Below are 27,987 nucleotides of genomic sequence, written 5' to 3' on the forward strand. Positions count from 1 at the left end.
ATACATTTCACTAGGAATGAATACAGAATAATCAAGTCGAAACCTAAGCTAATATATACATAATAATGGATCATCTACAATAAACATATATACAATGAGTAATACTATGAAATGCCTAGCAGGTTCGTTTATGAAAACTCAGAATAGCGTCCTTAAGTAGGTCCTCACATAAATGTCAAGACAAAACCACTCGATTTTTCGGCTCAAGTTTAAGCTACTCCGATTAATGTACAGTGGGCACACTTTACCTTACAAACTCAATGACACACAAGGAAGCCGGAGTCGATCAAACACATCTGCCACTTACTATCACACTAACCTATTCCTAATTGAGCTAGATGTCTTTATTAGGTGTTGCGGGGATTAGGAGATGGTTTAAGAAGGAAGGAAATGGATATTCAAAAAGGACAAGTCTGAGATAATAAAGTCTTCATATTATGTAACTAGAGAAAACCTTGTTCTTTACTTTTGCTTTTACCCTTGGTTTCCATCCTTAGCCATATTTTTCTTTTTCTTTGGCTTTTGACTCCCTTGATTCTATTTTTGGAGTTCTAACTCTTTATTTTCTTTTATTTGTTTGTATATATATATATATATATATATATATATATATATATATATATTTATTTGGATGGAAACTTTCTTTCTTATTTGAAGTGACTAACAATTCTTGATTTCCAAGGTCTTTCTCTTTTCTATTATTCTTCTCTATTCTCAGACTCATTCAAAGAATGGGTAGGCTAATTTTTATTATTATTTTTTATTTTGTTTGTAACAGGTTAAAGGATTTGCGGTTTATGAAAGGCTAAAGAAAGGCTTAGAGGGGCGACTAGCAGAAAATAATTTCATATGGTTTGAATTTCTGGCTATATCGGTCAAAAAAGGGCCTAAATTCTCTCTTAGGATATGGTATAGTGATCAAGCAAGTGGACGTGTGATTTCTCTATCCGGATTTTACTTCGCCCTTGTGTCATTTCTCAAATATTTCACTCATATAAGGCTTTAGGCTATATTCTCACAGGATTTATAGAATAAGTACTCTAGCCTAGTTTTCAGAAACTTACTACCAACAATCATAGATACTCATGTAATATATTTATAGATAGATGAAAAGATTATTACCTACATATTAACCTAAGTTTCTAAAGACTATTCTAATGCAAAAGCTACGTGAGGCTTCTAGATTATTAAGAGTATAAAGAAAGAAAACAATACCAATATTCCTAAGTGTATAACATAACTTTTATTTGTATTTTTAAGAGTATAGAGAAAGAAAACAATACCAAAATAAGTGCATATTATACATATCTATATCCTAACAAATGCCTTAATTACACGTGTTTCTATGCCCCCTCCCCCCAAAACAAGAAGCATGCTTTGTCCTCAAAGTATTTTAAATAAAGAGGGTAGAAAAATACCATTGAAAGGCTTGAAATTCCAAAACATCTGCAAAACAAGGTTATAACATACTAATATAGAAAATAAAAACTGACGCAACTCTATAGGAGTTCCACCCGTTATGGGGTAGTAAGAAATTATTTGCTTGGGACATAAGCAGACACTAACTTAAACTAAAAACTTACCTTATCTCCCGCTTACTCTTCCTCCTCCTCTTCATCATCTTTAAAGAGATGAGGTTCCTTCGCGTCCTGCCATGCCATGATAACTTGCCAGGTTTGACGCCATTTATCATCTACTGATGCTAACCTGTTAAGTGCCACTTGGTCGGATGGGGTGTAAGGTGCAACCTGATGAGGTTGTATCCTCCACCCTTGCCAAGTCATGCACGGAAAGATCGAATAATACAATTTGTGGCTCTCACAAAGTCGACCCCAACCCAATTCGTGAAACGGGTACAAAAACAGGGAAGAAACATAGCATAATACGGCAAACTAAAACAGGCATAAGAAGGTACTTATGCCTCATGTTATGGGCTTGCGCTAAAGTAGAAACTAAGGTTTGGGGAAGGTCATAGAACATATGTCCCGTGGCTAAAGCAAGGACGACGCTTCAAGTGGCATCATTCACAAACGAAAAACGCCATTCCCCTAATATGTTTAGCATGATCCAAAATATAACAGTGCCCACGTTCATGGATATGCTATCAAGGACGACGTTGTATTCCCCTTGGTCTTCGATATGGAAAATTCTTGCCCCATAAGCCTCATGCAAAAACTTATAGGTGTAGACATATATATTATCTACCCAATATCCCCATGGGTCTTGTATTTCAGTGGGTATAGCAGTCCAAAAACAAATGCTAGTAAGAACCTGGTAATTTCCATTGGTTCACCCTCAATGGTGATGGAGAACACTTGTTCTCTATCCGGTCTATCAAAGAACATGCAATTATCATAAAAATAAGATGTAAGTGCTGGAGAATAATGTTCATCAGGTTTTACCATTAGCGGTTCCCAGCCTACGTGTATGATCACCTCGCGAATCCAAGCACTACAGGTGGTGCTTTGGAACAAATCTTCGAAAAAGACTTGCGGTATGATCGTAGGAGATGTCATCTCAAAACTACCCTCTGAACAAATTTGCAAACGATCTGGAATAACCCACGAAAAATCAGAATTTTTCGTTCCCACGGGGTCAGGGCGCAGGGTGCGCTCAACTGAAGCCTTGTATGGGTGCGGGTCGTGCTCCGGAGAATTTGAACTTACAGTGTTTTGGGCGCGGGTCGCGCTCAACCTATGCCTGGGTAGGGCGCGGGTCACGCTCAGGTGAAATTCGGACTTCCAGTGTTTTGGGTGCGGGTCGCGCTCAGAAGAAAATTTGACTAACAGTGCCTAGGGCGCAGGGGGTGCTCCACTGAGGCACATGTGCGCTTCGAGGTGCTGAAATGCTGAAGTAAGAAGGAAGAAGAAGGAAAACTTGGGAGTGAAAGGTGAGAGATGAATGTGAGGGAAGTGAGTTTTGTGTGGAGAATGAATGAAGTTTATATAGGTTTTGAGATTCCAAAACGAATCGGGAAGTTTCCAAAAAGTTTTAAGGTAATTGCCGGAAACAAAAATTTCCAAAATCAGGAACGGAAACAACCCATATTCTTGATTCTATTACAAACCTAATATCTCTTAGACTGAATCTAGAATAGTAATTTCTAAACTCTTATAGATTTCATCCTACCACCACATCTAATCCTAGGCATGCCAATATCGGCAATATTCTCAACCATCACTCCAAAACAACTTCTAAAATGGAGGATCATATAACAAATCATGCTAGAGTAAATAATACCACCCCCAAACAATTCGGAAAGGTGGGATTAACAATAAAAACAATGCACAATTTGAAAAGAACCATATTATATTAAAATTGAAATTCAAATACAATTAACTATCGAATTCAAATATAATTACTGAATTTAACAACTTAACATTCAATCTACTAAAAACAATAAAAACAACATCAAAGCAACAAACAACAAGAAATCTAGCTAAGAGATGAGGAAGGGGTAAGAATAGGAAGTTGAGTGATCAAGAATGGAAAAACCAAACACCCCACCCCCAAACAAATTTTATAGAACAGAGTTTAAAAAATTTGTTTTAAACATGGGTCTTTTAAAGTCAGATTCCCGAGATTTCCTAGATTACTATTTTTATGGTTTTAATATTTTTTTACTTTTTATGAATAAGATTTAATATAAGGAAACAATAAAGCAATAAGGACATAATTCACACCATATATAAACATGACTCAAAAACCAAGAAAACATGCAAGAGTGGAAAACGTGAATTATGTTAAATGTGGACTTATGATCCGATACTTACAGCCACACACTCCATAAGGAGGGTCCGATTACCTGAATGGTGCACTTACCAATATATAGAAGTGAAAGCAAGTACACCAAATAACAAAATGAGCCGTTTATAGTCAGTTACTCGAGACTTTAACACATAACTAGATATATATAATACCCTACAGTTTTCCATATATCAACAACCTAAAGAGCTGTGGGTCTTTCCATAAATAAATAACATGGAATGCACCCCCAAACAGAATTAAGCACCAAGATTTTCTACGACGCAACTTGGTGAAATGAAAGTGAAGTCCGATAGACCTAGACGTAACGAGCATGCACCTTCTTCTTCATTTTTTGAGCGAGAGGGTGTCCAAGTGAATGAGCGGAAAGAATGGATGGTTGTGGAAGATATGGATAAGTTTTAGAAGGAAAGAATGGAAAAAAATGAGAATATGGGTTTAGCACAAAACTCATTCATGGTGTAGATAGGAACTGTCTCAATTCTGAAAATGAAGGTGTCAAGTGCCTTTCCCTTGGGAATTATTTCTATATTAGGAGGATTTAGAAAATCATTAAGCACAGAAGAAGCAAGAGGGTCAAGTACAAACTCGAGGTTCCTTTGAAAAGGTGGAAGGTATGGAATATTAGTGATGGAAGATGAATTAGTGATAGGATGATGTGAGGTGGATGAATGGGGCTCAGCTAGAGCTCTCAGGTTTATATCATCAGAAGCCTTGAGATAAGCAAGACATTCCTCAATAGGTGGGTCAGAAGAATCACTGGGATAGAGGGTAAAAAATTCATCTTCCGTCATAGTGTCAAGGGATGAATGGATGTGGACAGGGAGGGACTCGCGAGGTGGCAATGAAGAGTTGCAAAAGAGTTGAAGGAAATCTTCCTCGACTTTTAGGGAGTTCTCATCGAAGTTGGAACTTCTAAAGGAAAGGAATTTGTGCATATGATTAGCAGGAAACGTGGTTTTGAAATAATCATGAGCTAAGCTCTCCATCATGATAACCTCTCCATCTGAAATCATATTTGGGAACTATTTTGTCGTTTTAAAAACATTTACCTCAACAGAAAGATGGCCAAAAGATATGGACATCGAACCATCGTGGTAGTTTATGAGCGCATTGGCAGTAGCCAAGAAAGGACGCAATAAAATGATCAGAACAGAGTCGTTAGCAACTTCTGTATCGAGGATAACAAAATTCGCAGGAAAGTAAAAATCTTGAACCTTAACAAGCACGTTTTCAACTACACCCTTAGGATACTTAATAGACCAATCAACTAATTGCAACGTCATTTTAGTAGGTTGGATCTCTTGTAGACCTATTTGTTTATAAAGATAATAAAGGAGTAAGTTAACACTCGCCCCCAGGTCTAATAGCGCGGTTGTCGTGTGGGAATCTCCTAAGGTGCATTGTACAGTAGGACGACCAGGGTCTTTGTAGTTAACGATTCCATTATGTTCGGTTAAAGTTGAAAATTGTTCAATTAAAAAGGCGTCTTTTGGAATATTAGTCTTATGCCTAGTAGTGCACAACTCTTTAAGAAACTTAGGGTGGTGAGGTAATTTTTTTATTGCTTCGAGAAAAGGTAGGTTTATCGTTAGATTTTTGAAAACTTCTCTAATCTCATCAAAGTTTGTATCCCTGTTTAACATAGCTAATTTCTGGGGAAACGGTGGTTTCTCACTATATTTAGAGTATGGATCAACTGGATGTCTAACCTTTGCTTTCTATTTCTTAGGTTGTGGTTTAACTGGTACCTCTACAGGGGTAGGCTCTTCAGTTTCTATCTCAGTATCTAGTACAATCTCTGGTGTAGGGACAACTTGTGGGGTAACTATAGGCATAGTTACGTTGTTATCAACCACTCTCCCAGAACGGAGAGTGGTGATGGCATTTAGCTCACCTACGTTTGCATTTTCCGTACTAGTATTACCGTTCACCTCAAAGGCTGTGTTTGTTGTTTTAGGATTAGTTATTGCTTGACCTGGAAACACACCTTTGGGTTGTACTTTCTCTTGTGCTAAATGCTATAAGGAAAGTTGGATGGCTTGTAAAATCTATTGTTGGGATTGCATAAAGGTATCAAAATGATCCGATTGTGGAGTGGTATTTTCTACTGGTTGTGTGACAGTAACTATGTCACGTTGATTATTAATGGGTGGGTTGTGATAGTTATTATTATTAACCGGAACGATACCTCTATTAGCAGTATAATTATTATAATTACCTTGTCTTTGTCCTTGTCCTTGTCTTTGTTAAGCTTGGTTGTAATTGTTTACTTGCCTAACGTTTTGATTATTAAACCCTGGAGGTGTTACTTACTTGTTGATTATTTCTCCAACTGAAGTTGGGGTGTTGTCTCCAAGGGGTATTAGGAATAGGATAACTATTAATTGAGGAAATGTTATCTTGTTGTGATGTTTGTTGTTCATAAGCTAGAGGACAATAGGAGTCGGGATGTTCAGGACTCAAACAGAAATTACATGGATTGGAGTTGACATTCATGGCGGGGATAGGCTTTTGTTGAACAGAAATAGCCTCTACCTTTCTAGTGAAAGATTCGATTAAATTTTTTAGTTCGGGGATCGGTTTCATCTCAAACGCGTACCAGCCGCCTTAAACTCATTGTAGAAGAACTAGTGGAACGGAGATATCATCACTACCCCCCAGTTATTATTACGCTTAGTTTGATCTTCTAAAAATTTATAAGCCTCTGAGGCTCCTTTACTTAGAAAACTACCCCCATTCATTATGTCAAGTACTTCTTTATAGTGGTGTAGAAGTCCTTTGAAAAAGGCACGAACTAACGTGTCTTTCGCGAGGTTATGGTGTGGACACTCTATAAGAAGATCGGTGAAACGATTTCAAGCCTCTGAAAATGATTCATAAGGATTCTGTCGAAAGAAATGAATCTTGGAAAGCATTCCATCTATCTTCAGGGGTGGGTAAAAATGTTCCATAAATAGTTGAACAAGCTTTTGGCCCACGAGTCCACAGAATTAGGCGCTTGGGCAGGTAACCAAGACGCCGCCTTATCGGCTAAAGTGAAGGAAAATACCCTCAGTTTAATTTGTTCAACACCAACCGTAGGATGGTGGAATGTTGTAAGGACTTGCTCAATCCTACGCATGTGATGATAAGGTTTTTCATGGTCTAACCCATGAAAAATAGGTAACAAATTAAATATATTTGGGGGGATTCAGAAATCCCCCACTGGGTCTGCTAGAACGATGCAAGATTTTAGGCTATCGTTCAAGGCTTTGTAAAAGTCAGAGAGAGGAGACTCTCTTTCTTCAGCCATTATTTCAGGTGGTGTGTGTGTGGTATATTAGCTAAAGGTGTAGTGGGTGGTATACTAGAAAGGCGTGTTTGTTGACATTGCCGGTTGATTACGTTAGGTGTTTTTCTTCGACCTGACCTTAATCTCATGCAAGGCTAAGACCAATCTTAACTAAACGCGACAACACTCCAAACAATCCTGATATGCTAGTATAAACCTCTAACTGGAGATGTGAGGAATGAAAGAAAGGAGTACCTGAATGCCTCCTTGCTTCGCTTATAAATAGCATCTTGTTTACGCGTGCTCAGTGTGTATAACAAGTTAGAACACTGAAAATCTTGAAGAAATGGAAGTTTGAAACAAACCTGTGGAAATCGGGAAAATCCAAAGAAGGGGGAGCGGTAAGCTCGCGGTAGGCCTATGGTGAAGCAGCGGATCGCTCCGTGTATGCCTATGGTGGGCACAGGTCGCGCTCTGGAAAATTGTGCATTCCAGGCCTTTGGGGGCTGCGCGCGCTCTAATCCAGTGTTTTGAGGGTGGGGCGCGCTCTGATCCAGTCTATTAAGGGCGGGTCACGCTCCAAGTTTTCTAGCCCAGGGTGCGGGTCGCGTTCCGTGTGAATTTGCTCGGAAAATTTCTGTTCTGAAATGGACAACCACAATTAGAATCAAACAAGGGTAGGTGGGTGTAATGGGATTTTAGGAAGACTAATTATACTATGGAAACAATGTTAAAGGGAACTAAGATGGCAGCGGCGCCATTTGATAAACGTAAATGCTAGTTTTACTAATGAATAAAGCGAAGAAACTCTAAACGCTAGTAAAACTAAAACTGAACTTTATGCTCGATTACTTATCAAAGATTTCTACTCTCGATACTATTGAAATAGAGTTGGAATAGAAGATTCGTTCCACTCCTGGTTCTTTAGCACTCGTTGTTTTCGTGTTTTACTAATCCTACTAAAGTCAATTATAGTTTTACGAATTATACTACGATACAATTTATACTAACAAGATAATGGGATTCAACTACGAAATGCTACGGGTTGAATCTATGATAAGGAATAATTAGGGGGATTGATTCCACCTTAACTCGACTTAATTTACTAACGACGAATCGCCGTAATCCGAATTGAACTGCTTTCGCAGAACAATTGGTTCTTCCTAATTCCTAGTTGTTCATGGTAATCTCTACCAACTAACATCTAGCATGTGAACGATCAAACCCATTCTCATGGTGAACTAATCATTTCTAGAATAGAATGGAAATTATGACTACTCTATGCTAACACAAATCAAGCTTCATCAAGGCTTCTTCAACCCCCTCTAATGGAGGTTTAGCCTATAATCATCATGCTATCATTTCCATATGCAATTAAACAAGTGATGATAAAAAGATTGAAACTTTGCTTATTTAAACTCAAATGGAAACTACTCATGCAAGAATTTATTCAAACTAATAATGACAAATAATTGAATCTAATAATTAATGGAAAATAAAACTAGATTATCAAGAACTAAATAACTTTATTAATCTAATGAATAGCAATAACAATCATTCAATACCGAAATTAAAACAAGAATAAAAACTAATTAATTAATTCAAAAACTAGATATAGAACTAAGCTTTAATGGCTACTTTCTACCTAACCTATCTAATATCTTAAGAGCTAAGTCTTTTGTGTGTAAATGGAGGAGACCATATCCACATTTTCATGCATGGGCTGAGGAGCCATGTTTTGAGCCGGAAAATCGAGCCCAAAGCCCAATTTCTTCAGTCCACAAAGCCCGCTTCAGCTGGCTTTGACTTCAATAGACTTTTCGTCCACTTCTGCTCCTTTGATTGGGTTAAATCTTAGACCATTAGAATGCTCTTTCTGAGGCGGTTGTTTTGACATAAGGTAGGCCCAATTCCGAGGCATGAGTCCAAAGATATGGTCTTCAGAAGTTCTACTGACTTGTGCATTATTTCGCCAGCGACTTTTTCAGCTTTGGGCCGGGCTTTACAAAGGCTTTGTCTCCTTGAATCTTGGCCTTTAATCACAGAACTTCTTAGCAACCAACCCTTGCTCCTTTATCTCGCCAAAGTGGTACATTTCTACATATAATTGACTTCAATGCCTGAAATACATAAAAGCACGTGATCAGCATTAACTCTTATTTATTGCTCGCATAATTGGTCTAAAAGTATGATTGTTAGGGGGGTTAAAACTATAGTTTTGGGCTCTTATTAGTAAGTCTAGATAAGTGATCGACAACTATATTTTCTACCACTCGTTTATCCTTAATTTCTAGGGTAAACTCTTGTAGGAGAAGAATCCATCAGATCAATCTCTGTTTAGCATCCTTCTTGGCGAGAAGGTACCTAAGAGCTGCATGGTCGGTGTAGACTAAGGTTTTAGAACCAACCAAATAAGGGCAGAACTTATCTAAAGCATAAACCACAACTAAAAATTCCTTTTCAGTAGTAATGTAATTGCGTTGAGAATCATTTAAAGTTTTACTAGCATAATAAATAATAGTTGACTTATCATCTTGTTTTTGGCCTAACACAGCACCAACACTATAATCGCTAGCATCACATATAAGCTCAAAAGGTTTAGACCAATCGGGAGGCTGTATAATCGGTGCGGATGTTAGAGCAACTTTTAAAGTTTCAAAAGCCTGTTTGCAGTCATAATTAAAATCAAATATGACATCTTTTAAAAGCAGATTAGTTTAAGGACTAGCTATTTTCGAATAATCATTGATAAAACGTCTATAAAAACCTGCATGGCCTAGAAAGGCTCTAATGTCACGTACAGTCCGTGGTATAGGTAAAGATGCTATCTTATCCAATTTAGCCTTATCTACTTCTATGTCGTCACTAGATACAATATGACCTAACACTATTCCTCTCTTTACCATAAAATGACATTTATCCCAATTCAAAACCTGATTTTTCTTCTCACATAATGTCAACACCTGGTAAAGGTTAGATAGGCATTCACTAAAAGAGTCTCCATAGATAGAAAAATCATCCATGAAAACTTCCATAAAGCGCTCTACCATGTCACTAAAGATATGAAGCATACACCGCTAGAAGGTACCAGGAGCATTACAGAGACCAAAAGGCATCCGTTTATAAGCATATTTTCCAAAAAGACATGTGAAGGTAGTCTTGTCTTGGTCATCAAGATCAATAATGATCTGAAAATAGCCAGAATAGCCATCTAAAAAACAATAATAAGCAAGACCAGCTAGACGTTCGAGCATCCGATCTATAAAGGGTTAAGGAAAGTGATCCTTTAGTGCATTGCATTGGCGTTTAAGCGTCACCAGAATCAATCTGATCCTCCATTTCATAGGAACACGTATGGAAACATATTCACCCGCAGCATTACGAACAATAGTAACCCCAATTTCTTAAGGACTATGTGAATAGGACTAACCCATTCACTATTGGAAATGGGATATACGATGCCCTCATCGAGTAACCGTAAGACTTCCTCCCTGACCACCTCTTTCATGGTAGAGTTCAAGCGACGCTGAGGTTCTCGTGAAGTCTTCGCATTATCCTCCAAATGTATGCGATGTGTGCATACACCAGGGTCAATCCCTTTAATGTCGTCCAGGGACCATCCGATCGAAGAACAATGTTCCCTAATCACCCTAATCAAACATGCCTCTTCATCAGCAGATAACTTAGAAGATATGATCATCGAATGACTACCATCTGGATCAAGTTGGATATATTTTAGGGTGAACTAGTGTTACCCCCTACTAGATGAGCCAATTAGGATTGCCCCCTACTAAGATGGGAAATTAGGGTCTCCCCCCAAAATACACACCAAAAAAATTCGGTCAACTCAATTTGATTTTTTTTTTGTGTATTTTAGAGACCCTAATTTCCCATCTAATAGGGGAAATCCTAATTGGCTCATCTAGTAGGGTGGTAATATTGGTTAAACCCTATATTTTAACTTCGGTAGGAAGAGGTTTAAGCATAGGGGTGGGAGGAATGGGTAAAAGGATTCGGGAGGATCCTCGTCTTGAGTAGTGAAGACCTGTTTAGGTAAGAGGTCTTCAAACTCAGAAGATGGAGCGATAGAAGGATCTAAAACAGGTGTAGACTTCGAGCAGCAGCCGACTTCCTCTAAGTAGGAGTCATCGGCTAAGTCGAAACTACCAAGGAAAAGAACCGGTGCATTTGATTTTTCCGAAATGTATTGTTGAAATAATCTTGAGCTAGGCTCTTGATCATGCTAACTTCCTCATCTATAGACGAATCCGGTAACTGTTTCATCATTTTGAACACATTTACCTCAACAGAAAGATGACCAAAGGACTTGGACATCGATAGACCAAAACCATACCTCAACTACACCCTTAGGATAATTAATAGACCGATCAACTAATTGTAATATTATTTTAGTAGGTTGCATCTCTTGTAGACCTGTTTGTTTATATAAATAATAAGAGAGTAAGTTAACACTCGCCCCCAGGTCTAATAACGCGATCGTCGTGTGGGTATCCCCCAAGGTGCATTGTATAATAGGACGACCAGGGTCCTTGTACTTAATGATTCCATTATGTTCAGATAGAGTTGGGAACTGTTCACTTAAAAATGCGTCTTTAGGTATATTGGTCTTCCGCCTAGTAGTGCACAACTCTTTTAGAAACTTTGCATATTGTGGTAACTTTTTAATAGCATTAAGAAAAGGTAGGTTAATCGTTAGATTTTTAAAAACCTCCCTAATCTCATCAAAGTTAGTATCCTTGTGTACCATGGCTAGTCTCTGGGGAAATAGTGGGTTCTCTTTATATTTAGCATAAGGATCAATAGGAGTTTTAACCTTGGCCGCTTTCCTATTGGGTTGAGGTTTAACTGGTACCTCTACAGGAGTAGGATTGTTAGTTACTACATCGGTATCTAGTAAATTATCAGATGCAATGACCATAGGTGCGGTAACAACAAGTATAGTTATGACGTTATCCGCCACCCTGCCAGAACAGAGAGTGGTGATGTCATTTAACTCACCTACATTTAAATGTTCATTACTAGGAGTACCGGTTACTTCAAAGTCTGTGTTTGGCATTTTAGGGTTAGGTATGGCTTGACCTAGAAACACATCTTTTGGTTGGGCTCTTTCTTAGGCTAACCTGGCTGGATGGAATGATTAATGGATTGTAAAAGTTGTTGGTTAGAATGATTAAAAGATTGTAACATCTGTTGGTTAGCCTGCATGAAGGTGTCGAAACGATCCGGTTGTGAAGGTGTAGTGGTCACAGGTGGTGTGACTGGAACTATCTCACGTTGATTATTATCGGGTGGGTTGCGATAGTTATTATTAACCGGAACGATACCTCTATTATCATTATAATTATTATTGTAATTATTATAATTACCTTGTCCATGTCCTTGTCCTTGTCTCGGTGGAGCCTGGTTGTAAGTGTTTGCTGGCCTAACGGGTTGATTAGTAAACCCTAGAGATGTAACATGGTGATTATTTCTCCAACTGAAGTTGGGATACCATCTCCAAGGTGAGTTAGGTTCGCTATTAATGGAACAAACATTGTCCGGATGAGCAGATGGTTGTTCATAGACCAGAGGACAATAGGAGTCGGGATGCTCAGGACTCAAACAAAAATTACAAGGAACAGAGTGGACATTCATGATAGGAGTAGGCTTTTGTTGGACTGAAATGGCTTATACCTTTTTAGTGAGAGATTCGATTAAAGTTTTAAGCTCAGGATCTGATTTAACGTCAAACATAACGACAACCTTAACTGTGGAAGAAGAATTAGTCGAGGGGGGGATGTCATTACCCCCCAGTTATTATTACGCTTAGATTGATCCTCCAAAAACTTATAAGCCTCTGAGGCTCCTTTACTAAGGAAACTACCCCCATTCATGATGTCAAGAACCTCCTTATGGTGATGTAAAATCCCTTTGAAAAAGGCACGAACAATCGTGCCTTTTGCAAGGTTATGATAATGGACACTCAATAAGAGAAGATCGATTGAAACGCGATTCTAGGCCTCGAGTAAGGATTCATGAGGGTTCTAGCGGATGAAAGGAATCTTATATATCATTTCATCTCTCTTCAATGGTGGGTGAAACTATTCCATGAATAATTGAACAAGTTTGGCCCAAGAGTCCACGAGAATTAGGACTTAGGCGTTAACCAAGATGCCGCCTTTATCGGCTAGGGTGGAAGGAAACACCCTAAGTTTAATTTGCTCTGAACGCACCGTAGGATGATGAAATATGGTAAAACTTGTTCAATCCTACATTATATGTTGATAAGGCTTCTCGTGGTCTAAAACCGCGAAAACCCGGTAACAAATTAAATATATTCGGGGGATTCCAAAATCTCCCCTTTGGTCCGCAAAGAACGATGATGCGACTTAGGGCTATCGTTAAGGGCCTCGTAAAAATCAGAGAGAGGAGTATCTATTTCGTCAGCCATTAGTGCAGGTGTAGTGTGTGGTATTCTAGATAGGCGTGTGTGTTGACGTTTGCGATAAATAACAGAAGATGGTTTACTAGTTCCGGACCTTAATCCCATACAAGTTTAAAGCCAATAAGAAACAAACCACTAACAACAGTCAAACAACCCTGATATGCTAGAATTAAAAACTCCTCTGACATAAGAGGTGAGGAGTGGAAGAAGGAGTACCTGAATGCCTCCTTGCTACGCGTTTGAATAGCGTCTTGTATACGCAATCACAGTGTATTCACGAAGTTGGAAACACTGAATAACTTGAACGAAGAAAGTTGGAATGGACCTGTGAATATCGGGCTGTATCAGAAAGGGGCACGGGCGCGCTCTTGCCTGAACCGATGTCCACTGTTTTGAGGGCGTGCACGCTCCCGAAATAGCGTACTCTAGGCGCAGGCGCGCTCCATGTAGAATTCCAAAAATAATTATTTATGAACCAAACAAACACAGTTAGAACCAAACAAGGGTGGGTGGGTTTAATGGGGTTTTGGTAGGGACGAAAATACTAAAGAAAACAAATTTAAACAGAACAAAGAAGATGGCGTTTATTTGATAAAAAAAGTAAAACTATAGTTTTACCTACTATTAACTATTTAAGCTATGAATAACTAAAAATAAAGCTAAATGATTCTATATTATCAAAGTTATCTACTCTCGGTTATCGTGAAATATATGGAGTAGAGAATTTATTCCACTCCTAGTTTGTTTAAACGTAAGGTTTCGTAGTTCAATTGATTCTAACAAAACTAATGAGAGTAATGAATTTAATTAAACTAATATGGTGATTGAAATTATGATAGCTAGATTATGCTTAACGACAATTTAATACTAAAATGTGAATATGGAGAAAGGATTAGGGGAATTTGTTTCCACTTGATGTATTCCTAATATGCTACTGTAGATTATTGCAATCCTAACCAATTAAGATTAAGTGTTTGATTCCTAATTATTTATGACAATCTCTACCAACTAATAATTAGCATGTGAGGAAGTTCAACCCATTCTCATGGCGAATCAACTAACCTACTAGAGTGAAACTCTTAAGAAGCAATAATCCTAACTAACATATCAAGTCTTCATCAAGTTTCATCAAACCCCTCTAATGGAGGTTTAGCTAGAAGTCATTAGACTATCATTGATATATAAATAAGAAGAAGATATAATGTAACGCCCGTATTTAAAATACGTATTTTTTTTTCTATTTATTAATTAATTAAATTATTTATTTAAAAATCTGTTGGATTGGATTTGGGATATGTGGGCCTGGTTTCTAGGCCCGAGGCTGTGTTGGGCTTGGGTTTCAAACCCAAGTATATAATCACGTTGTTTTGGGAGAATAAAAAATAATAAAAATGGAGGTGCGTGGCTTGTTTGCTCGAGCGTTGGAGCGCGACGACTCGGACTAGGAGGAATTCGTCGAGCTGTTAATAAAGGTGAGTAGATAGTTTTTCTATTTCACGGAATCTAGAATTTTACTGGTATACAGACAAAATTCTACTGTCAACTGTTTCTATTCATTTTCGGTTTGTTCGGCTGTAGTTATTCGGGGATATTATCGAATTGATTAAACTAGATAATGTTAGGGTATCTTTTGTTTAAGTTATTGGACTTGTGTTTATTGAACATTGAAGCTCGAAGAAGCGTTAATGGCGAGCTCGAGAATCGTATTGTTTTCTTTAACTTATCTTTGTTGTTGTGTTGTTTTGTTGGGTTGTTGTTGATTGAATTGTGGTTAGGAAAGGGGGATTGAGTGGTTGGTTTTACGGGGAAAGATGTGTAATGGAGGTTATGCAAGAAAACTTTTGGCCAATTTTGAAATCCTTGCACGCAAAATGTGCTTGTCGTGCACTCTTTTCATATTAGCTTTGTAGGATTTCGAGAGATCATAAGCATCACTCGAATCTCCTCCATTTCATTTAATTGCAGTTTTGCTTCTCGCTTTGCCTCGATGATATTGTAATTGAGGCTTTTGATGGCCCAAAAGGCATGGTGCTCAAGTTCAACCGGCGGATGACAAGGTTTTCCAAAACAATGCGGTAAGGAGACATCCCTATAGCATCTTAAATGTTTGTTCGGTATGCCCACAAGGCATCCGATAAAGCGGAGAGACCGATCCTTTCTTGATGGGTTGACAGTTTTTTCTCGGAATAGACTTTATCTCTCATTTGGAGACTTCCACTTGGCCACTTTCGTTTGTGGGTGGTATGGAGTAGCAACCTTGTGAGTAACTCCATATTTCTTCATTAAAAGCAAAAAATTTTGTTACAAAATGTGTACCCCCATCAGCGATGATAGCTTTGGGAACACCAAAACGAGAAACCTTTTTCTTTTACAAATCTCCACGGCAGATCTTATGGTCATTTGAGGCGACATCACGAGTGCCTCAATCCATTTGGACACATAGTCTACAAATGACTAAAATGTATAGAAAACCTTGAGAAATAGGGAAGGGTCCCATAAAATCAATGCCCCAAACATAAATAATTTCCACAATCAAGATAGGATTTAGGGGCATCATATTTACGTTTGGTAATTAGGACCTAGGTGTTGACAACGAATGCAAGCTACACGCAATGTTAGTGGTGCATCGCGAAAAGGGTAGGCCAGTAAAACCACATTGTAACACCTTGGCGCAGTTTTCTTTCCACTGAAATGACCTCTGCAAGATTGTTCATGGCAAAGGATAATACGTCGGTGTGTTCCCAATCGAGGAATGCAAATTGATGAATGAGTTGGTCGGAACAATACTTAAAGAGGTAGGGTTCATCCATAAATAATATTTTCTGATGGATAAGAACTTTTTATGATTAGGGCGTGACCAAAGGAGGGGACTTCCTCGGTAACTAGGTAGTTAACGATATCCGCATACCATGGAGATGAGAAAATAGAGTACAAGTATTAGATGCAGGGAATGAATCACCGATAGCCGGAATCACTATCGATGTCACCAACCAGCCTTGATAAATGGTCGGCTACGACATTTTCGGTTCCTTTCTTGTCTTTGATTTCTAGGGTGAATTCTTGTAAGAGAAGGATCCAGTGGAACAATCGTTGTTTTGCATCCTTTTTCGCGAGTAAGTACCGAATTGCGGCATGGTCAGTATATACTATGGTCGATGTTCCAACTAGGTAGGGGTGAAACTTATCCAAAGCATAGACAACAGCTAGGAACTCTTTCTCAGTTGTGGTATAATTACGTTGAGGGTCGTTAAGAGTTTTACTAGCGTAGTAAATGACAACGGGTTTGTCGTCACGTCGTTGGCCTAGCACGGCACCAATAGCAAAATCGCTAGCGTCACACATCAGTTCGAATGGTTGAGACCAATCAGGGGGTTGAATAATAGGAGCGGTAGTCAGAGCAGTTTTTAGGGTATCAAAAGCTTGTTTGCAATTGAAATTGAAGTCGAATACTGCATCCTTAAGCAGGAGATTGGTTAATGGTCGAGCAACTTTAGAAAAATCCTGAATGAATCTCTTGTAAAACCCAGCGTGGCCTAAAAAGGCACGGATATCCCGAACTGTGCGTGGGAAGGGTAGCGAAGAAATTTTAACAATTTTAGCTTTATCAACCTCTATCCCGTCTTTTGAAACAATATAACCTAGAACAAGTCATTTGGTAACCATGAAATGACACTTCTCCCAATTGAGTACCAGATTTTTCTCTTCGCAACGCGTTAATACTTTAGAAAGGTTGGATAAACAGTCGTTAAAGGAATTTCCGTAAATGGAAAAGTCGTCCATGAAGACTTACATATAACGCGTTCCACCATATCACTAAAAATGTGAAGCATGCAGCGTTGGAAAGTGCCCGGAGCATTACAAAGACCAAAAGGCATTAAATGCGTATGCAATGGTTCCAAAGGGACATGTGAAAGTTGTCTTTTTCTTGATTATGGGGATCGATGACAATTTGGAAGTATCCGAATAGCCATCAAGAAAATAGTAGTAAAGCATGACCGCTAAACGTCCTAGCATCCGGTCAATGAATGGGAGAGGAAGTGATCTTTCACGGGTTCGGCATTAAGTTTGCGATAGTCAATGCAAATTCTCCATTTTAAAGGAATGCGAGTGGAGATGCACTCACCCTTTTTCATTTTGCACAACTTGAATGCCGGACTTTTTGGGAACAACATGGACGGGACTAACCCAGATCACTATATAGAGATAGGGTATATGATACCGCATCAAGTAAACGATAGAACTTCCTCTCGCACTACTTCCTTCATTCAAGGGATTAAAGCGGCGTTGTGGTTCTCGTGATGTCTTTGTGCGTCCATCAAGATGTATCACGATGCGTGCATATGCTAGGGTCTATTCCCTTGATATCATCTAAAGACCATCCGATAAGCGGAGCGGTGTTCACGAATGACATGAATCAAACGTGCCTCTTCGTCTGTAGTCAAGTGAGCAGAAATTATTATAGGGTGACTACCATCGGGATCGAGATGTACGTACTTCAAATCAGGGGGTAGAGGTTTTAAATCCGGAGTTGGAGGATTGGGGATCAAGGATTAAGTGAGGATCATCTCTTCAATGGAAAAGAGCGAATCCGGTTCTTCTGAATTAGTTTGTACCGAAGCATTAGGGTCAAATAGTGGTACTGACTCTAATAATGCATGGACATCCCTTATGTATGAGTCATCGTCAAACTCCGGATTATCAAAAGAAAGAAATTGGTGTATCTCGTCTGGGGGAAAAGAGTTTGTGAAATAATCATGTTCCAGACTATCAACCAAGCTAATCTCGCCCTCCATTATAGGATCGGGAAACTGTTTCATTAATTTGAACACGTTGAGTTCGACAGAAAGGTTCCCGAAAGACAATGTCATTGAACCGTCCCGACAATTTATGAGAGCGTTGGCAGTTGCAAGGAAAGGACGTCCCAAGATGATAGGGATGGAGTCACAGGCTACTTCAGTATCTAGAATGACAAAATCAAGCTGGATAGTAAAATCTTGGACCTTTACTATAACGTTCTCTACTATGCCTTTTGGGTACTTAATGGAGCGATCCGCGAAGTTCGCAGAGTCATATTGGTAGGTTTCAATTCATGAAGACCTAACTGCTTAAATAAGTAGTAGGAAGTAGGTTAACACCGCACCTAGGTCTAAAAAGCGCTGGCGGTATACTTGTGCATGGCGTTGCATAGTGCGTTGGTCAACACGGAGTCCTGTTTTTACCACACCATTGGTAGTGGTAATCGAGGGAAACTTTCGATGAGGAACTCTTGTTGAGGTACATTCGTGCGTCATTTGGTGGTGCACATGTCCTTCAAAAACTTGGCATGCTTGGGCAAATGCTTTAGCGATCTAGGAAAGGTAAGTTTATGGTCAAATTTTGAAGGTTTCACGGATCTCATCAAAATGTTCGGTCATGTTTGTTCTTTACCAAACGGCGCAGGAACGGAGCTTTTGGACGAAATCGCGTGCAAGGATCAATGGTATCTTTTCTAGGGACGTAGGTGTAGATTTTGATGGTACAACTTCGTCCGCTATAGGTTGCAAGGTAGGAGTTGGAAGGGCGTTAGTCGTGGCTTCCGTCGATTCCTCGTCCCGCATAATGTATATTATTGTCGATGGTTCGGCCGAACAAAGAGTGGTAATGGCATTTACCTCACCCTAGCTTGGATTACTAGGTCCCCGTGCATTGTTGAGTTCAAAGGCGCGTTTTGTAAAACTTAGGGTTTGGAACCTTCTTGGGGAAAACGCCTTTGACTTTATCCCCGAGCTAACAGGTGAAGAGACTGGATAGAAGCTAGGATTTGATTCTGTTGATTCATGTATGTCGGGGAAAGTTTCAGCCGTTTTATCGGCTATGGATTATACCAAGGGGCGCAAAGAAGAACTAGTTCACGGTTATTATTCACGGTTGATTTTGGTAGCCATATCCTTGGTTAGCGGGAACAAGGTCATGGTTGTTTTGGTATCCCATATTTGCGTTATTGGGAAAATTACTTTGCCCTTTGCTGAAATTGTGGAGGATTTCCTAGACGATAGGAATGTAGTTCAGCGGGTGGTCGTGACAGAACGCGTTGTTGCCACCGGAAGGAGCTTGTTGTTGGGCGAGGGTGCCCAAGCTAAATTCGGATGTTGTCGCCAAGGTGCGTTAGGGATGTTGAAAGCACAGGCCTCTTCAGAAGGTTGGGGAGGACACTCGTATACCAAAGGACAATAAGAATTGGCGTGCTCAGGACTTAAACAAAGAGGGCATGGGGAAGCGTTGGCAGCCATGACCTGTTTGGGTTTTTGTTCATTTACTTGTACCGAAAGAGCATCAACCTTTTTGTTTAGGGACTCGATTAAAGTTTTTAATTCCGGATCGGGTTTGACCTCAAACATAGACGTAACTTTGGTAAGAGTATCTTTAGAAGATCTAGAAGAATCAGTGTTTCCCCAATGGGTGCTTCGTGAGGCCTGTTTCTCAAGAAAAGTGTATGCTTCAGTAGCGCCCTTGTCCATGAAACAACCGCCGTTCATGATATCTAATGTTTCCTTTTGATGGTCGAGAGACCATTAAAAGAATGAAACGGACTAATATAAGCGTGTCGAAGTGATGATGGGGACATTCGAGAAGTAGATCAAAATCTGCTCCACGCCTTCGAAAAGGATTCCCAGGGTCTTTGCGAAAAGAATTGAATCTTTTGAAGCATTTCGTAGTTTTCTTCGAGTATAGAACTTTATCATGAATGCTTGAACAAGTTTGGCCCATGTGTCAATGGATTATGGGCGCTTTGTCCGGGCGAGCCAAACCGAAGCTTTATCAGCTAAGGTGAAGGGAAACAACCTAAGCAAAACTTGTTCGTTGGTAACGGTCGGATGGCGGAAAGTGGTGACTACTTGTTGCATCCGACGAAGATGATTGTACGGTTTTTCATGGTCTAACCCATGGTAAACAGGTAACAAACCGAAAATGTTTGGCGGAATACGAAAATCACCTACAATCGCATCGAGTTTAATGCAGGAAGCAGGTCCTTCCTGTAAGGCAGTATAGAAATCCGAAAGGGGTTTCTCGACTGTGAGATTTTCTTCAACCATAATTAAAGGAGATAATGGAAACGGAGATGTTTGACGAGGTTGATTTACGGAGGAGGAACTATGCCTAGGAGATAACATAAACAGTTGTTTCTTGTATTTTCGACGATGATATGTAAGTTCTAATTCCTTATGTTTACCAGACCGTAGTCTCATACAAATATAAATTTTAATTTAAGGTTCATAAGGAATGAATAATGACTGGAGGTTTTAGAATTTAGGAAGGAGGGAGTTGAACCACGTCTTCCTGAGCTGTTGCTAACTCGAGCATGGAAGCTAGGATAACGTGTGAATATTCCAGCAGCCAGGTCACCTGAGAGAATTGAGGGAGGTTGTTCGTGCTAGCACGTTCCTTAATTAGGCAACCTCAATTTTTTTTCAAGTTTCCTAGGCACTGATGGAATAGGATGATTTATGATGGTGTATTATGCGGGGTGTTATTAAGATGATTTAGATGAAATTTTTTTTATTACTATGATTTTTTTTATTTTTTTATTTATTTTTTTATTATTTTAATTTACGTAATTAGTGTATTATGGAGACGTGATTACTAAATATGCAATTAAAAACGATAGATGCCAAAATAGAAACTAACTAACATATACTAGTTTACGCAGAAAAGTCTACCCATGCAAATCTATATTACCTATAATGCAACTATGTGTAAAGTTATCGTGAGCTAGGGGAATGTCGAGAACTAACTCATGCAATTGAATACCGCCACGCATACGAATTGATGTAACATACACATACAAAAATATTCTAAGCAGGTGGTTTGGCGCCACGATATATCAAAATATATTCAATCATATTAATTGTGTTACATGAATATGTGATGACGAACCACCTTTACATGCACGAGTTCTCATGCCAACATACAAATATCACGAGGTAAAACAGGTTATAGCAAATAATATCCTCGACAAAGTTTGAGGAGTTTAAGAGTTTGAAACCCGGCATCCCGCGATTCCTCAGATAGCGATCGACTACTCCCCGAGCTTATGCTTACTAGTAAAACAGACCAAAGAGCCCAAAAGAGTATTAAAAGGAAAGTGGCTCAGACTGAAAACCGGAGTGTTGATACTCCGGTTAGTCTCAAGCGTGCTACTAATTCATCTCGTCCGAGACTCTTTTTGTCTGCTCAAGATTTCAAATTCCTACGGAGTACTTAGGATCGCTAATGAAAATAAACAAACTTGGTTCACGATATTTGTTAGTAGAAAAAGTTAAGGTAAACTATTTAAGTAACTTGTTAGTATTATGAATGTAAAATGGAAATTAAAAAGATGAGGAGGTAAGGGAGGGGTTTTATGGATGTATTCCAGTTATTACGTTAAGTCCAGTCCCTTCCCCGCAGGGCGCCATTTGATAGAACGCTCTTTATACACGAACGTTTATTGTCTTTCGCCATTTATTTTTTCGAGTCCGAGGTCCACAAATCCAAAGTCCGAGGGTCCACAGTCCAAGTCCAAAGTCCAAAGTCCAACGTCCGTGATAGTCGACGCGTTTAGTCAAGTTACCTTACTCACGCGTGGGTTTGGTAGGATAGGTCGAGTAAGGGATCGCCCAAACCTTAAGGCTCGGATAGGTTCACAACCGGAAATTACAACTTTAAGTGAGAAGGATTTTTTAGGTTTCTTTTTTAGTTGGTTTTAATTAAAATAACGGTAATGCAAATAAAATAAATTACTACTGGCGATTATATGTAGGTAAACAAAATGTAGAGAAACAGGGGAGAGAGTTAATCATGCTCATGCAAGAATCATTTCTTAATAGTTTTATTACCAAATCACTACATCTCTAATTCGCCTCGCTTTGAGACGGCGCCGAAGTATTGATCCCTAGTGCATGCCCACATCTCTAGGTCGATTTCACTAGCATAAGGAGTTTTAATAATACCGCATCTCTCGTATATTATTTCCGCTCCTAGCTCGATTTCACATCATCACCGATCTACCGAGAGAGTCAGCGACACTGCAGAAGCGCTGGACACATTTTGGTCGCGCATCGAGACTGTCCCGAGCATCGCAACTTTGTACGGTACGATCTCGATCATTTTGGGACCGATGTTAATTCTATGCCTAATTCCTAAGTAGTGATTCTAGAATATTAACGAAGTCAATCCGATTTTACACGAAGCAAAGATAACCCCCGGGGGATTAACTCATCATCATAGAAGGAATAATAAAACTTGCTGTATACATTAAGTAAATAAATGCGGGGATAGAAATTAAACTAGAAAAGAAATGACTGTATATTAAGGGTAAAATAACTTACCGTATTAAGTCAACTTTGAAATAAAAATGGGAATGTAAGTAATCTTGAAGAAAAAAAAAGCGTAGCTAAAGCATTAATATCTTTGAAGACCTTATAATGAAGCGACCCCTTCATATATATATATAGGCCGATACAAGAGTGATCCGTGAATCATTTAATTCAGTTTTTTCAGAAATGATTTATTTGTTCAAAACTTTGAGAATCAAAGTTTTGTTTTGATATGTTTAGCTTTTGTCCTTTTGCTTTTTAAGTTTTTGTTTCAGAAGCTTATTTCAATTCAAACCACCTGGGTTTGAATTGGTACATCTTCTTTTTTGCCGGTGGTATCAATTTGAAACCATCATTTGCCACCTACCTATGCCGACTCATCATGCCTTCGGGCCCGCAGAGAGTGTCCATTTAGTGTGTCCGATTTTGGCGCTTTTTTTCGACTTTTGTCCTTGTCAGGCAGAGTTCGTCGCCGGTCGCTATGGCAGCTTCACTAGCCAACGCCGGCACCTAGATTTATCCGATTTGAGCCGGAAGTTTCCTCGCTTCTTTATATGTGGGCCCGCTTCGCGACCGGTTTCGTTTCTTTTGGAAACTTCGACTCTAGTCGCTTTGTTGGGCTTCACGGGATTGAGTGGGAATTCCAAATATTCCTAGATTCTCAGACTCTCGGCAGCTTCACTAGCCAACGCCGGCACCTAGATTTATCCGATTTGAGCTTTGGAAGTTTCTCGCTTTATATATGTGGGCCCGCTCGCGACCGGTTCTCGTTCTTTTGGGAACTTCGCTCTAGTCGCTTTGTTGGGCTTCACGGGATTGAGTGGGAATTCCAAATATTCCCAGATTCTCAGTATTGGCAGCTTCACTAGCCAACGTTGGCATCTAGATTTATCCGATTTGAGCTTCGGAAATTTGTTGCTTCTTTATATGTGGGCCCGCTCCGCGACCGGTTCTCGTTTCTTTTGAAACTTTGGCTTCACGGGAGTGGGAAACTCCAAATATTCCCGTATTCCTCAGTGCTTCGATCCATGTTTTATCACTATATTCATTTTAATTTCGGAAACCTGCAAAAGTACGAAAATATAATTATTACATGATTATTAAACACATAATCGACCAAAATGCTATGTCTCTCGGGGTTTAATATTACAGTTTTGGGTGCTTATCATGTACTGTAGGTCACATATATCACCTTGTCTTATATAGTTACTATTTATTCAGGATACAAAGACAGAGTATATGCACATACTTGTAATCATTATAATGGCTAACACAATTAAATTGTTGTGGTAGAGCTAAATGTTATGGGTTATTGGGTTATTTCGTTCACCTGTGCCAGTGTCTTTTCCCTTCCCCTCCACGCAACTTTGTACGATACTTTAATGTGTTTCCAGTTTTTAACAATGGCCTTCACCTTGCTTGCATTTATAGTTTTGTCATCTTGCAACATCCCTCTACAAATCATGGCGACATAGTCACTGTTTGCCTCGCAATTATACACTCCCACACTATGGCGACCGCATTTGTGACCGTCAATTAGTGTCTTAATAGTCCAATCATAAGATCCTTTAGTCGTGTTGCAGTATATATGAAATGGACAACCTGACCCAAGGCTACTCAAATCAGAACCTTTGCATCCATATTGGATCCTCTCCCAATCCTTTTTCACCTTCAGCAGTTCAAAGTTATTTTGAATCGCGTAGTTCTTCATGTGGAGCACGAAAAAATCCCGTTTGGGGAATGTCATGCCCACGGAAAGCGGAATGTTCTCTTACAATTCTGTTTGACTAGCGTACTCCACACGACCTTCCTCAACTACATTTTTTTTATACCTTGGCCCCCGCTGCCTGATAGGAAATTAAACCGTCTAATTAAATAGACTAATCTAACCCTAGTTAAACCGCAATCGCACAACTATTGTTGAAAATAGTTGCGGCAAACGGGTCGATCCCACAGGGATTGCTACTTCGGACAAACGAGTATTAACATTATACTTAACTAATTCTACCGGATTTTTTTTGTGATGTATGATTTAATCTAACTATTGACTAAGCAATGCAATTAAACTATTAACTATGAAAGTAATAAAAATATGGATTAACTATCAATGAAGAAAACACTAAGGCTTTCGAATCCACCCTAGACCATTGTAGATTATCTTAGTTTAATTAATTTTAAAGTTCTCTTTTTATTACGAGTAGCATGAGGGAAAGGCAACCCTTGCTTTCTCGAAGATGTGAACGTGTAATTCTTAAACAATTCTAACAAATCGTATTAATTGAATTTCAAAAAATAGATATAAACCCCTAGCAAAAATTGTCTTTTTACAACACAACTTCTCACAGGTTTAAATATACTTTAGAACCGATGCCTTGATATCAACAGAAACTTAACCTAACAATTGACTAGTCTAGACATGGATTAAACATGCAGGATATAATCAATGATAGAATTTCTACAGAAATCAAAGAATTCAATTAATTATTTACTGTAAAACTTAAGTCAGATAACAATAACCCAATTAAATATAGAAAAACCTACGCAGTCTAGTGCTTCATCTAAGCCCTATCTAGCTTGGAATTTAGCTAGACATGATAACTTGCAACATGAAAATATAAGAAGAATAAATCATCGACAAAACTGTAATCCTGCTTTGATATATTCTTCTCCACTCCGTCTACTGCTCTCGGCTCCAATTTGTGCTCTCCCCTGATCCCCGCTTCCTTTTGGTTTTTACTGGTATATATAGAGGTTTTGTTGGGGGCATTGGGTAGTATTTGATTAAAATTAGAACTGTCTAATTCGGTGACCAGCTAGTCGGTTTCGATCAATTTGATTGGAATCAGGACTGTCAGGCATTTGTTTCTTGTTGGGTTTTAATGCAATCGAGAATAGAGAGTGTTGATCAATTGAAAGTGGATGTATGGAAGAATGGTAGGATGTGTAGTGCTCGATTGGTTCGGGGGTTCGATCGCTGAAATTTGAGGGATGGTTTTCTGTTCCTATTCGTGAATTGGAAATGGAGAAGGAACTAATGTTCCGATCCGATGGTCCAGTAGGTAGGATAGAGTTAGGCTTTAGTTTTAGTTTGGTGCACATGGTTCGGTCTTTAATTCTTGGTCAACCCCTTTGCTGGTCATGTGACTACTTAAGCTCATGGACCATAACTAATTTCGGTCCATATTCCCATTCACAGCTCCTCGCCTTCTATTAATTTAGCCATGTGACTTTGAGCTCATGACCATATTTTCGCTCAATTCAAATACTTGAGGCCAAATACTTAAGGTCCAACCAATGGTCAAAGCTAGAGAATACAGGTCACGTGCTCACTTAAATTTCGTCTTCATGTGCATTCACCAAATATTCATAGCCATAGCTTTGTTTCTCTATTACTGATCATCAGGCGCTAAGGTAGTAAGGTACCAAGTCCAAATTCTTATTAGCAGACAATAAGGCCAAATCCAATATCTTGACCAACCTGGGATACCTCCACTGAACTAGATCAACGTACACACACTAATATCTTCGAATCTCAACAGTTTCAACACTTTTAATAAAATTAACTCTGATCCTGCAAAATCACTAAAAACACACTAACTAAATCAAACAAATAAAATAAACGGACTAACTAATATAAAATTGAGCATAAATATATAACATTTATGTGCTTTATCAAATACCCCCAAACTTATATTTTGCTAGTCCTCGAGCAAAACTAAAACTAAACTAATAACAAAAACAAAAATCCTAACTTACTTTCGTAGGAATCACGATTACACTTAGCATGTGTAACAAGCCTTTTAAACCCCTAGGTTACCCCTAGTGGACGAGTTTAGTCTCGTGAGGGTTTTCAGAAATGGTACCCACAAACATTAACATAGCATAACCAATGGTGATATAATTTTCTCAGAGATAAAATCTTTTTCGCCCACTACTAAACAAGTTAAAAAATTAGCAATTATCACAGTTTACATCATCATCACCAAGACTCGTCACTACTTCCAAAGATAGAAAAGATTTACTACTACTCCAAACCAAAGCGTGCGTGTGTTTAGCCAAACTGATACAATCTCTTATCCAAGTAACGGAATTCCTAACTTACTATCCAAAGAATATATCAACCTCAATCCTCACCATTCATACACTCACAAGAAAGTCTCTCTCTTAGATAAGTTTTCAATTTTACCTTTGTATACAGGGAAATAAGTAAAATAATAGAACATCCTACATATTTAGCCAGAAAGACGGACTTATGAAATTTCAAAAACAAATTAGTCTCATGGAAAGAACATCAATCACATGTGAAGTGTCGGGTCCTTCACTTTAGCATCCTCTCGCCTATTCTACACTTCATATCATACTTTTGTGATAAGTCTGGGTATTAAGATGGGGTTTAGGATAGGTTGACAAGAAAAGGGTAAAAAGGAATCAAAAATTTCTGAGAATAAACTAAAGACCATCTTGTACTTCTTGGAAAAATTTCTTCACTTTGTAGACAATATTTTTTTACTTTTCTCACTGATTTCTTCTTCTTTTTATTTATAATATATATATATATATTTATATTTATATTTTTCTTTTGTATATATATATATATATATATTTCTTTTCTATTGAATCACTTTGAGCAAAAGGAATGATTTTCTTCATTTGATTTTGGTAAATTTTTCCTTCAAAATCTTCTTCTTCTAGCTTTCTCTTTAGTCCTTTAGAAATCCTCAGAAATATGGGTAAGGCTAATAATATGGGTTTACACTCCTTATCTGGAGCTGGGTTAAGGATAGTTGGTTTGAGAAGAAAAGGCTTAATATATAAGGCTCAAAAGGGTTAACATGATGATCCTACTAGGTGGTATAAATAAAGGCTAATTGGTTCACTACTTGGCTTATCAGTATGATGTTCCGCTTCGAATAGACTACAAGACCTAATAGCTATCTCCCCAGTTGATGTCACTTGGTGATCAACCAAAATAAGAAAAAATGAGACCATACAACGAATTTAAGCACAGAAGAATGATTGAGTCAACTTGGACTTTAAATTTACGTAAAAACTCTAAGAAATTCAAAGGCTCAAGTCTCACGGGTTAAGTCTCTATATTCCTCTTCTAGTGCACTAGGAGATTAAATTACTCTTCAATTTGACATGTATCAGGTGGCTAATAGTGTATA

General features: G+C 38.7%; 1 protein-coding gene across 1 annotated transcript in view; it reads right to left on the reverse strand.

Annotated features, from left to right (window-relative positions):
* Positions 1-24,530, reverse strand: part of LOC147499124 (uncharacterized) — a 44,375-nt gene extending 19,845 nt beyond the window's left edge. The window contains exon 1 of the mRNA XM_086563421.1: positions 24,150-24,530. Within this exon, the coding sequence (XP_086419547.1) occupies positions 24,150-24,530 (381 nt within the window). The remainder of the gene's footprint in view (positions 1-24,149) is intronic.
* Positions 24,531-27,987: the final 3,457 nt, after the last annotated feature.

This window comes from Coptis chinensis, chromosome 5 (assembly GCF_015680905.1).
Source record: "Coptis chinensis isolate HL-2020 chromosome 5, ASM1568090v1, whole genome shotgun sequence".
NCBI lineage: Eukaryota > Viridiplantae > Streptophyta > Magnoliopsida > Ranunculales > Ranunculaceae > Coptis > Coptis chinensis.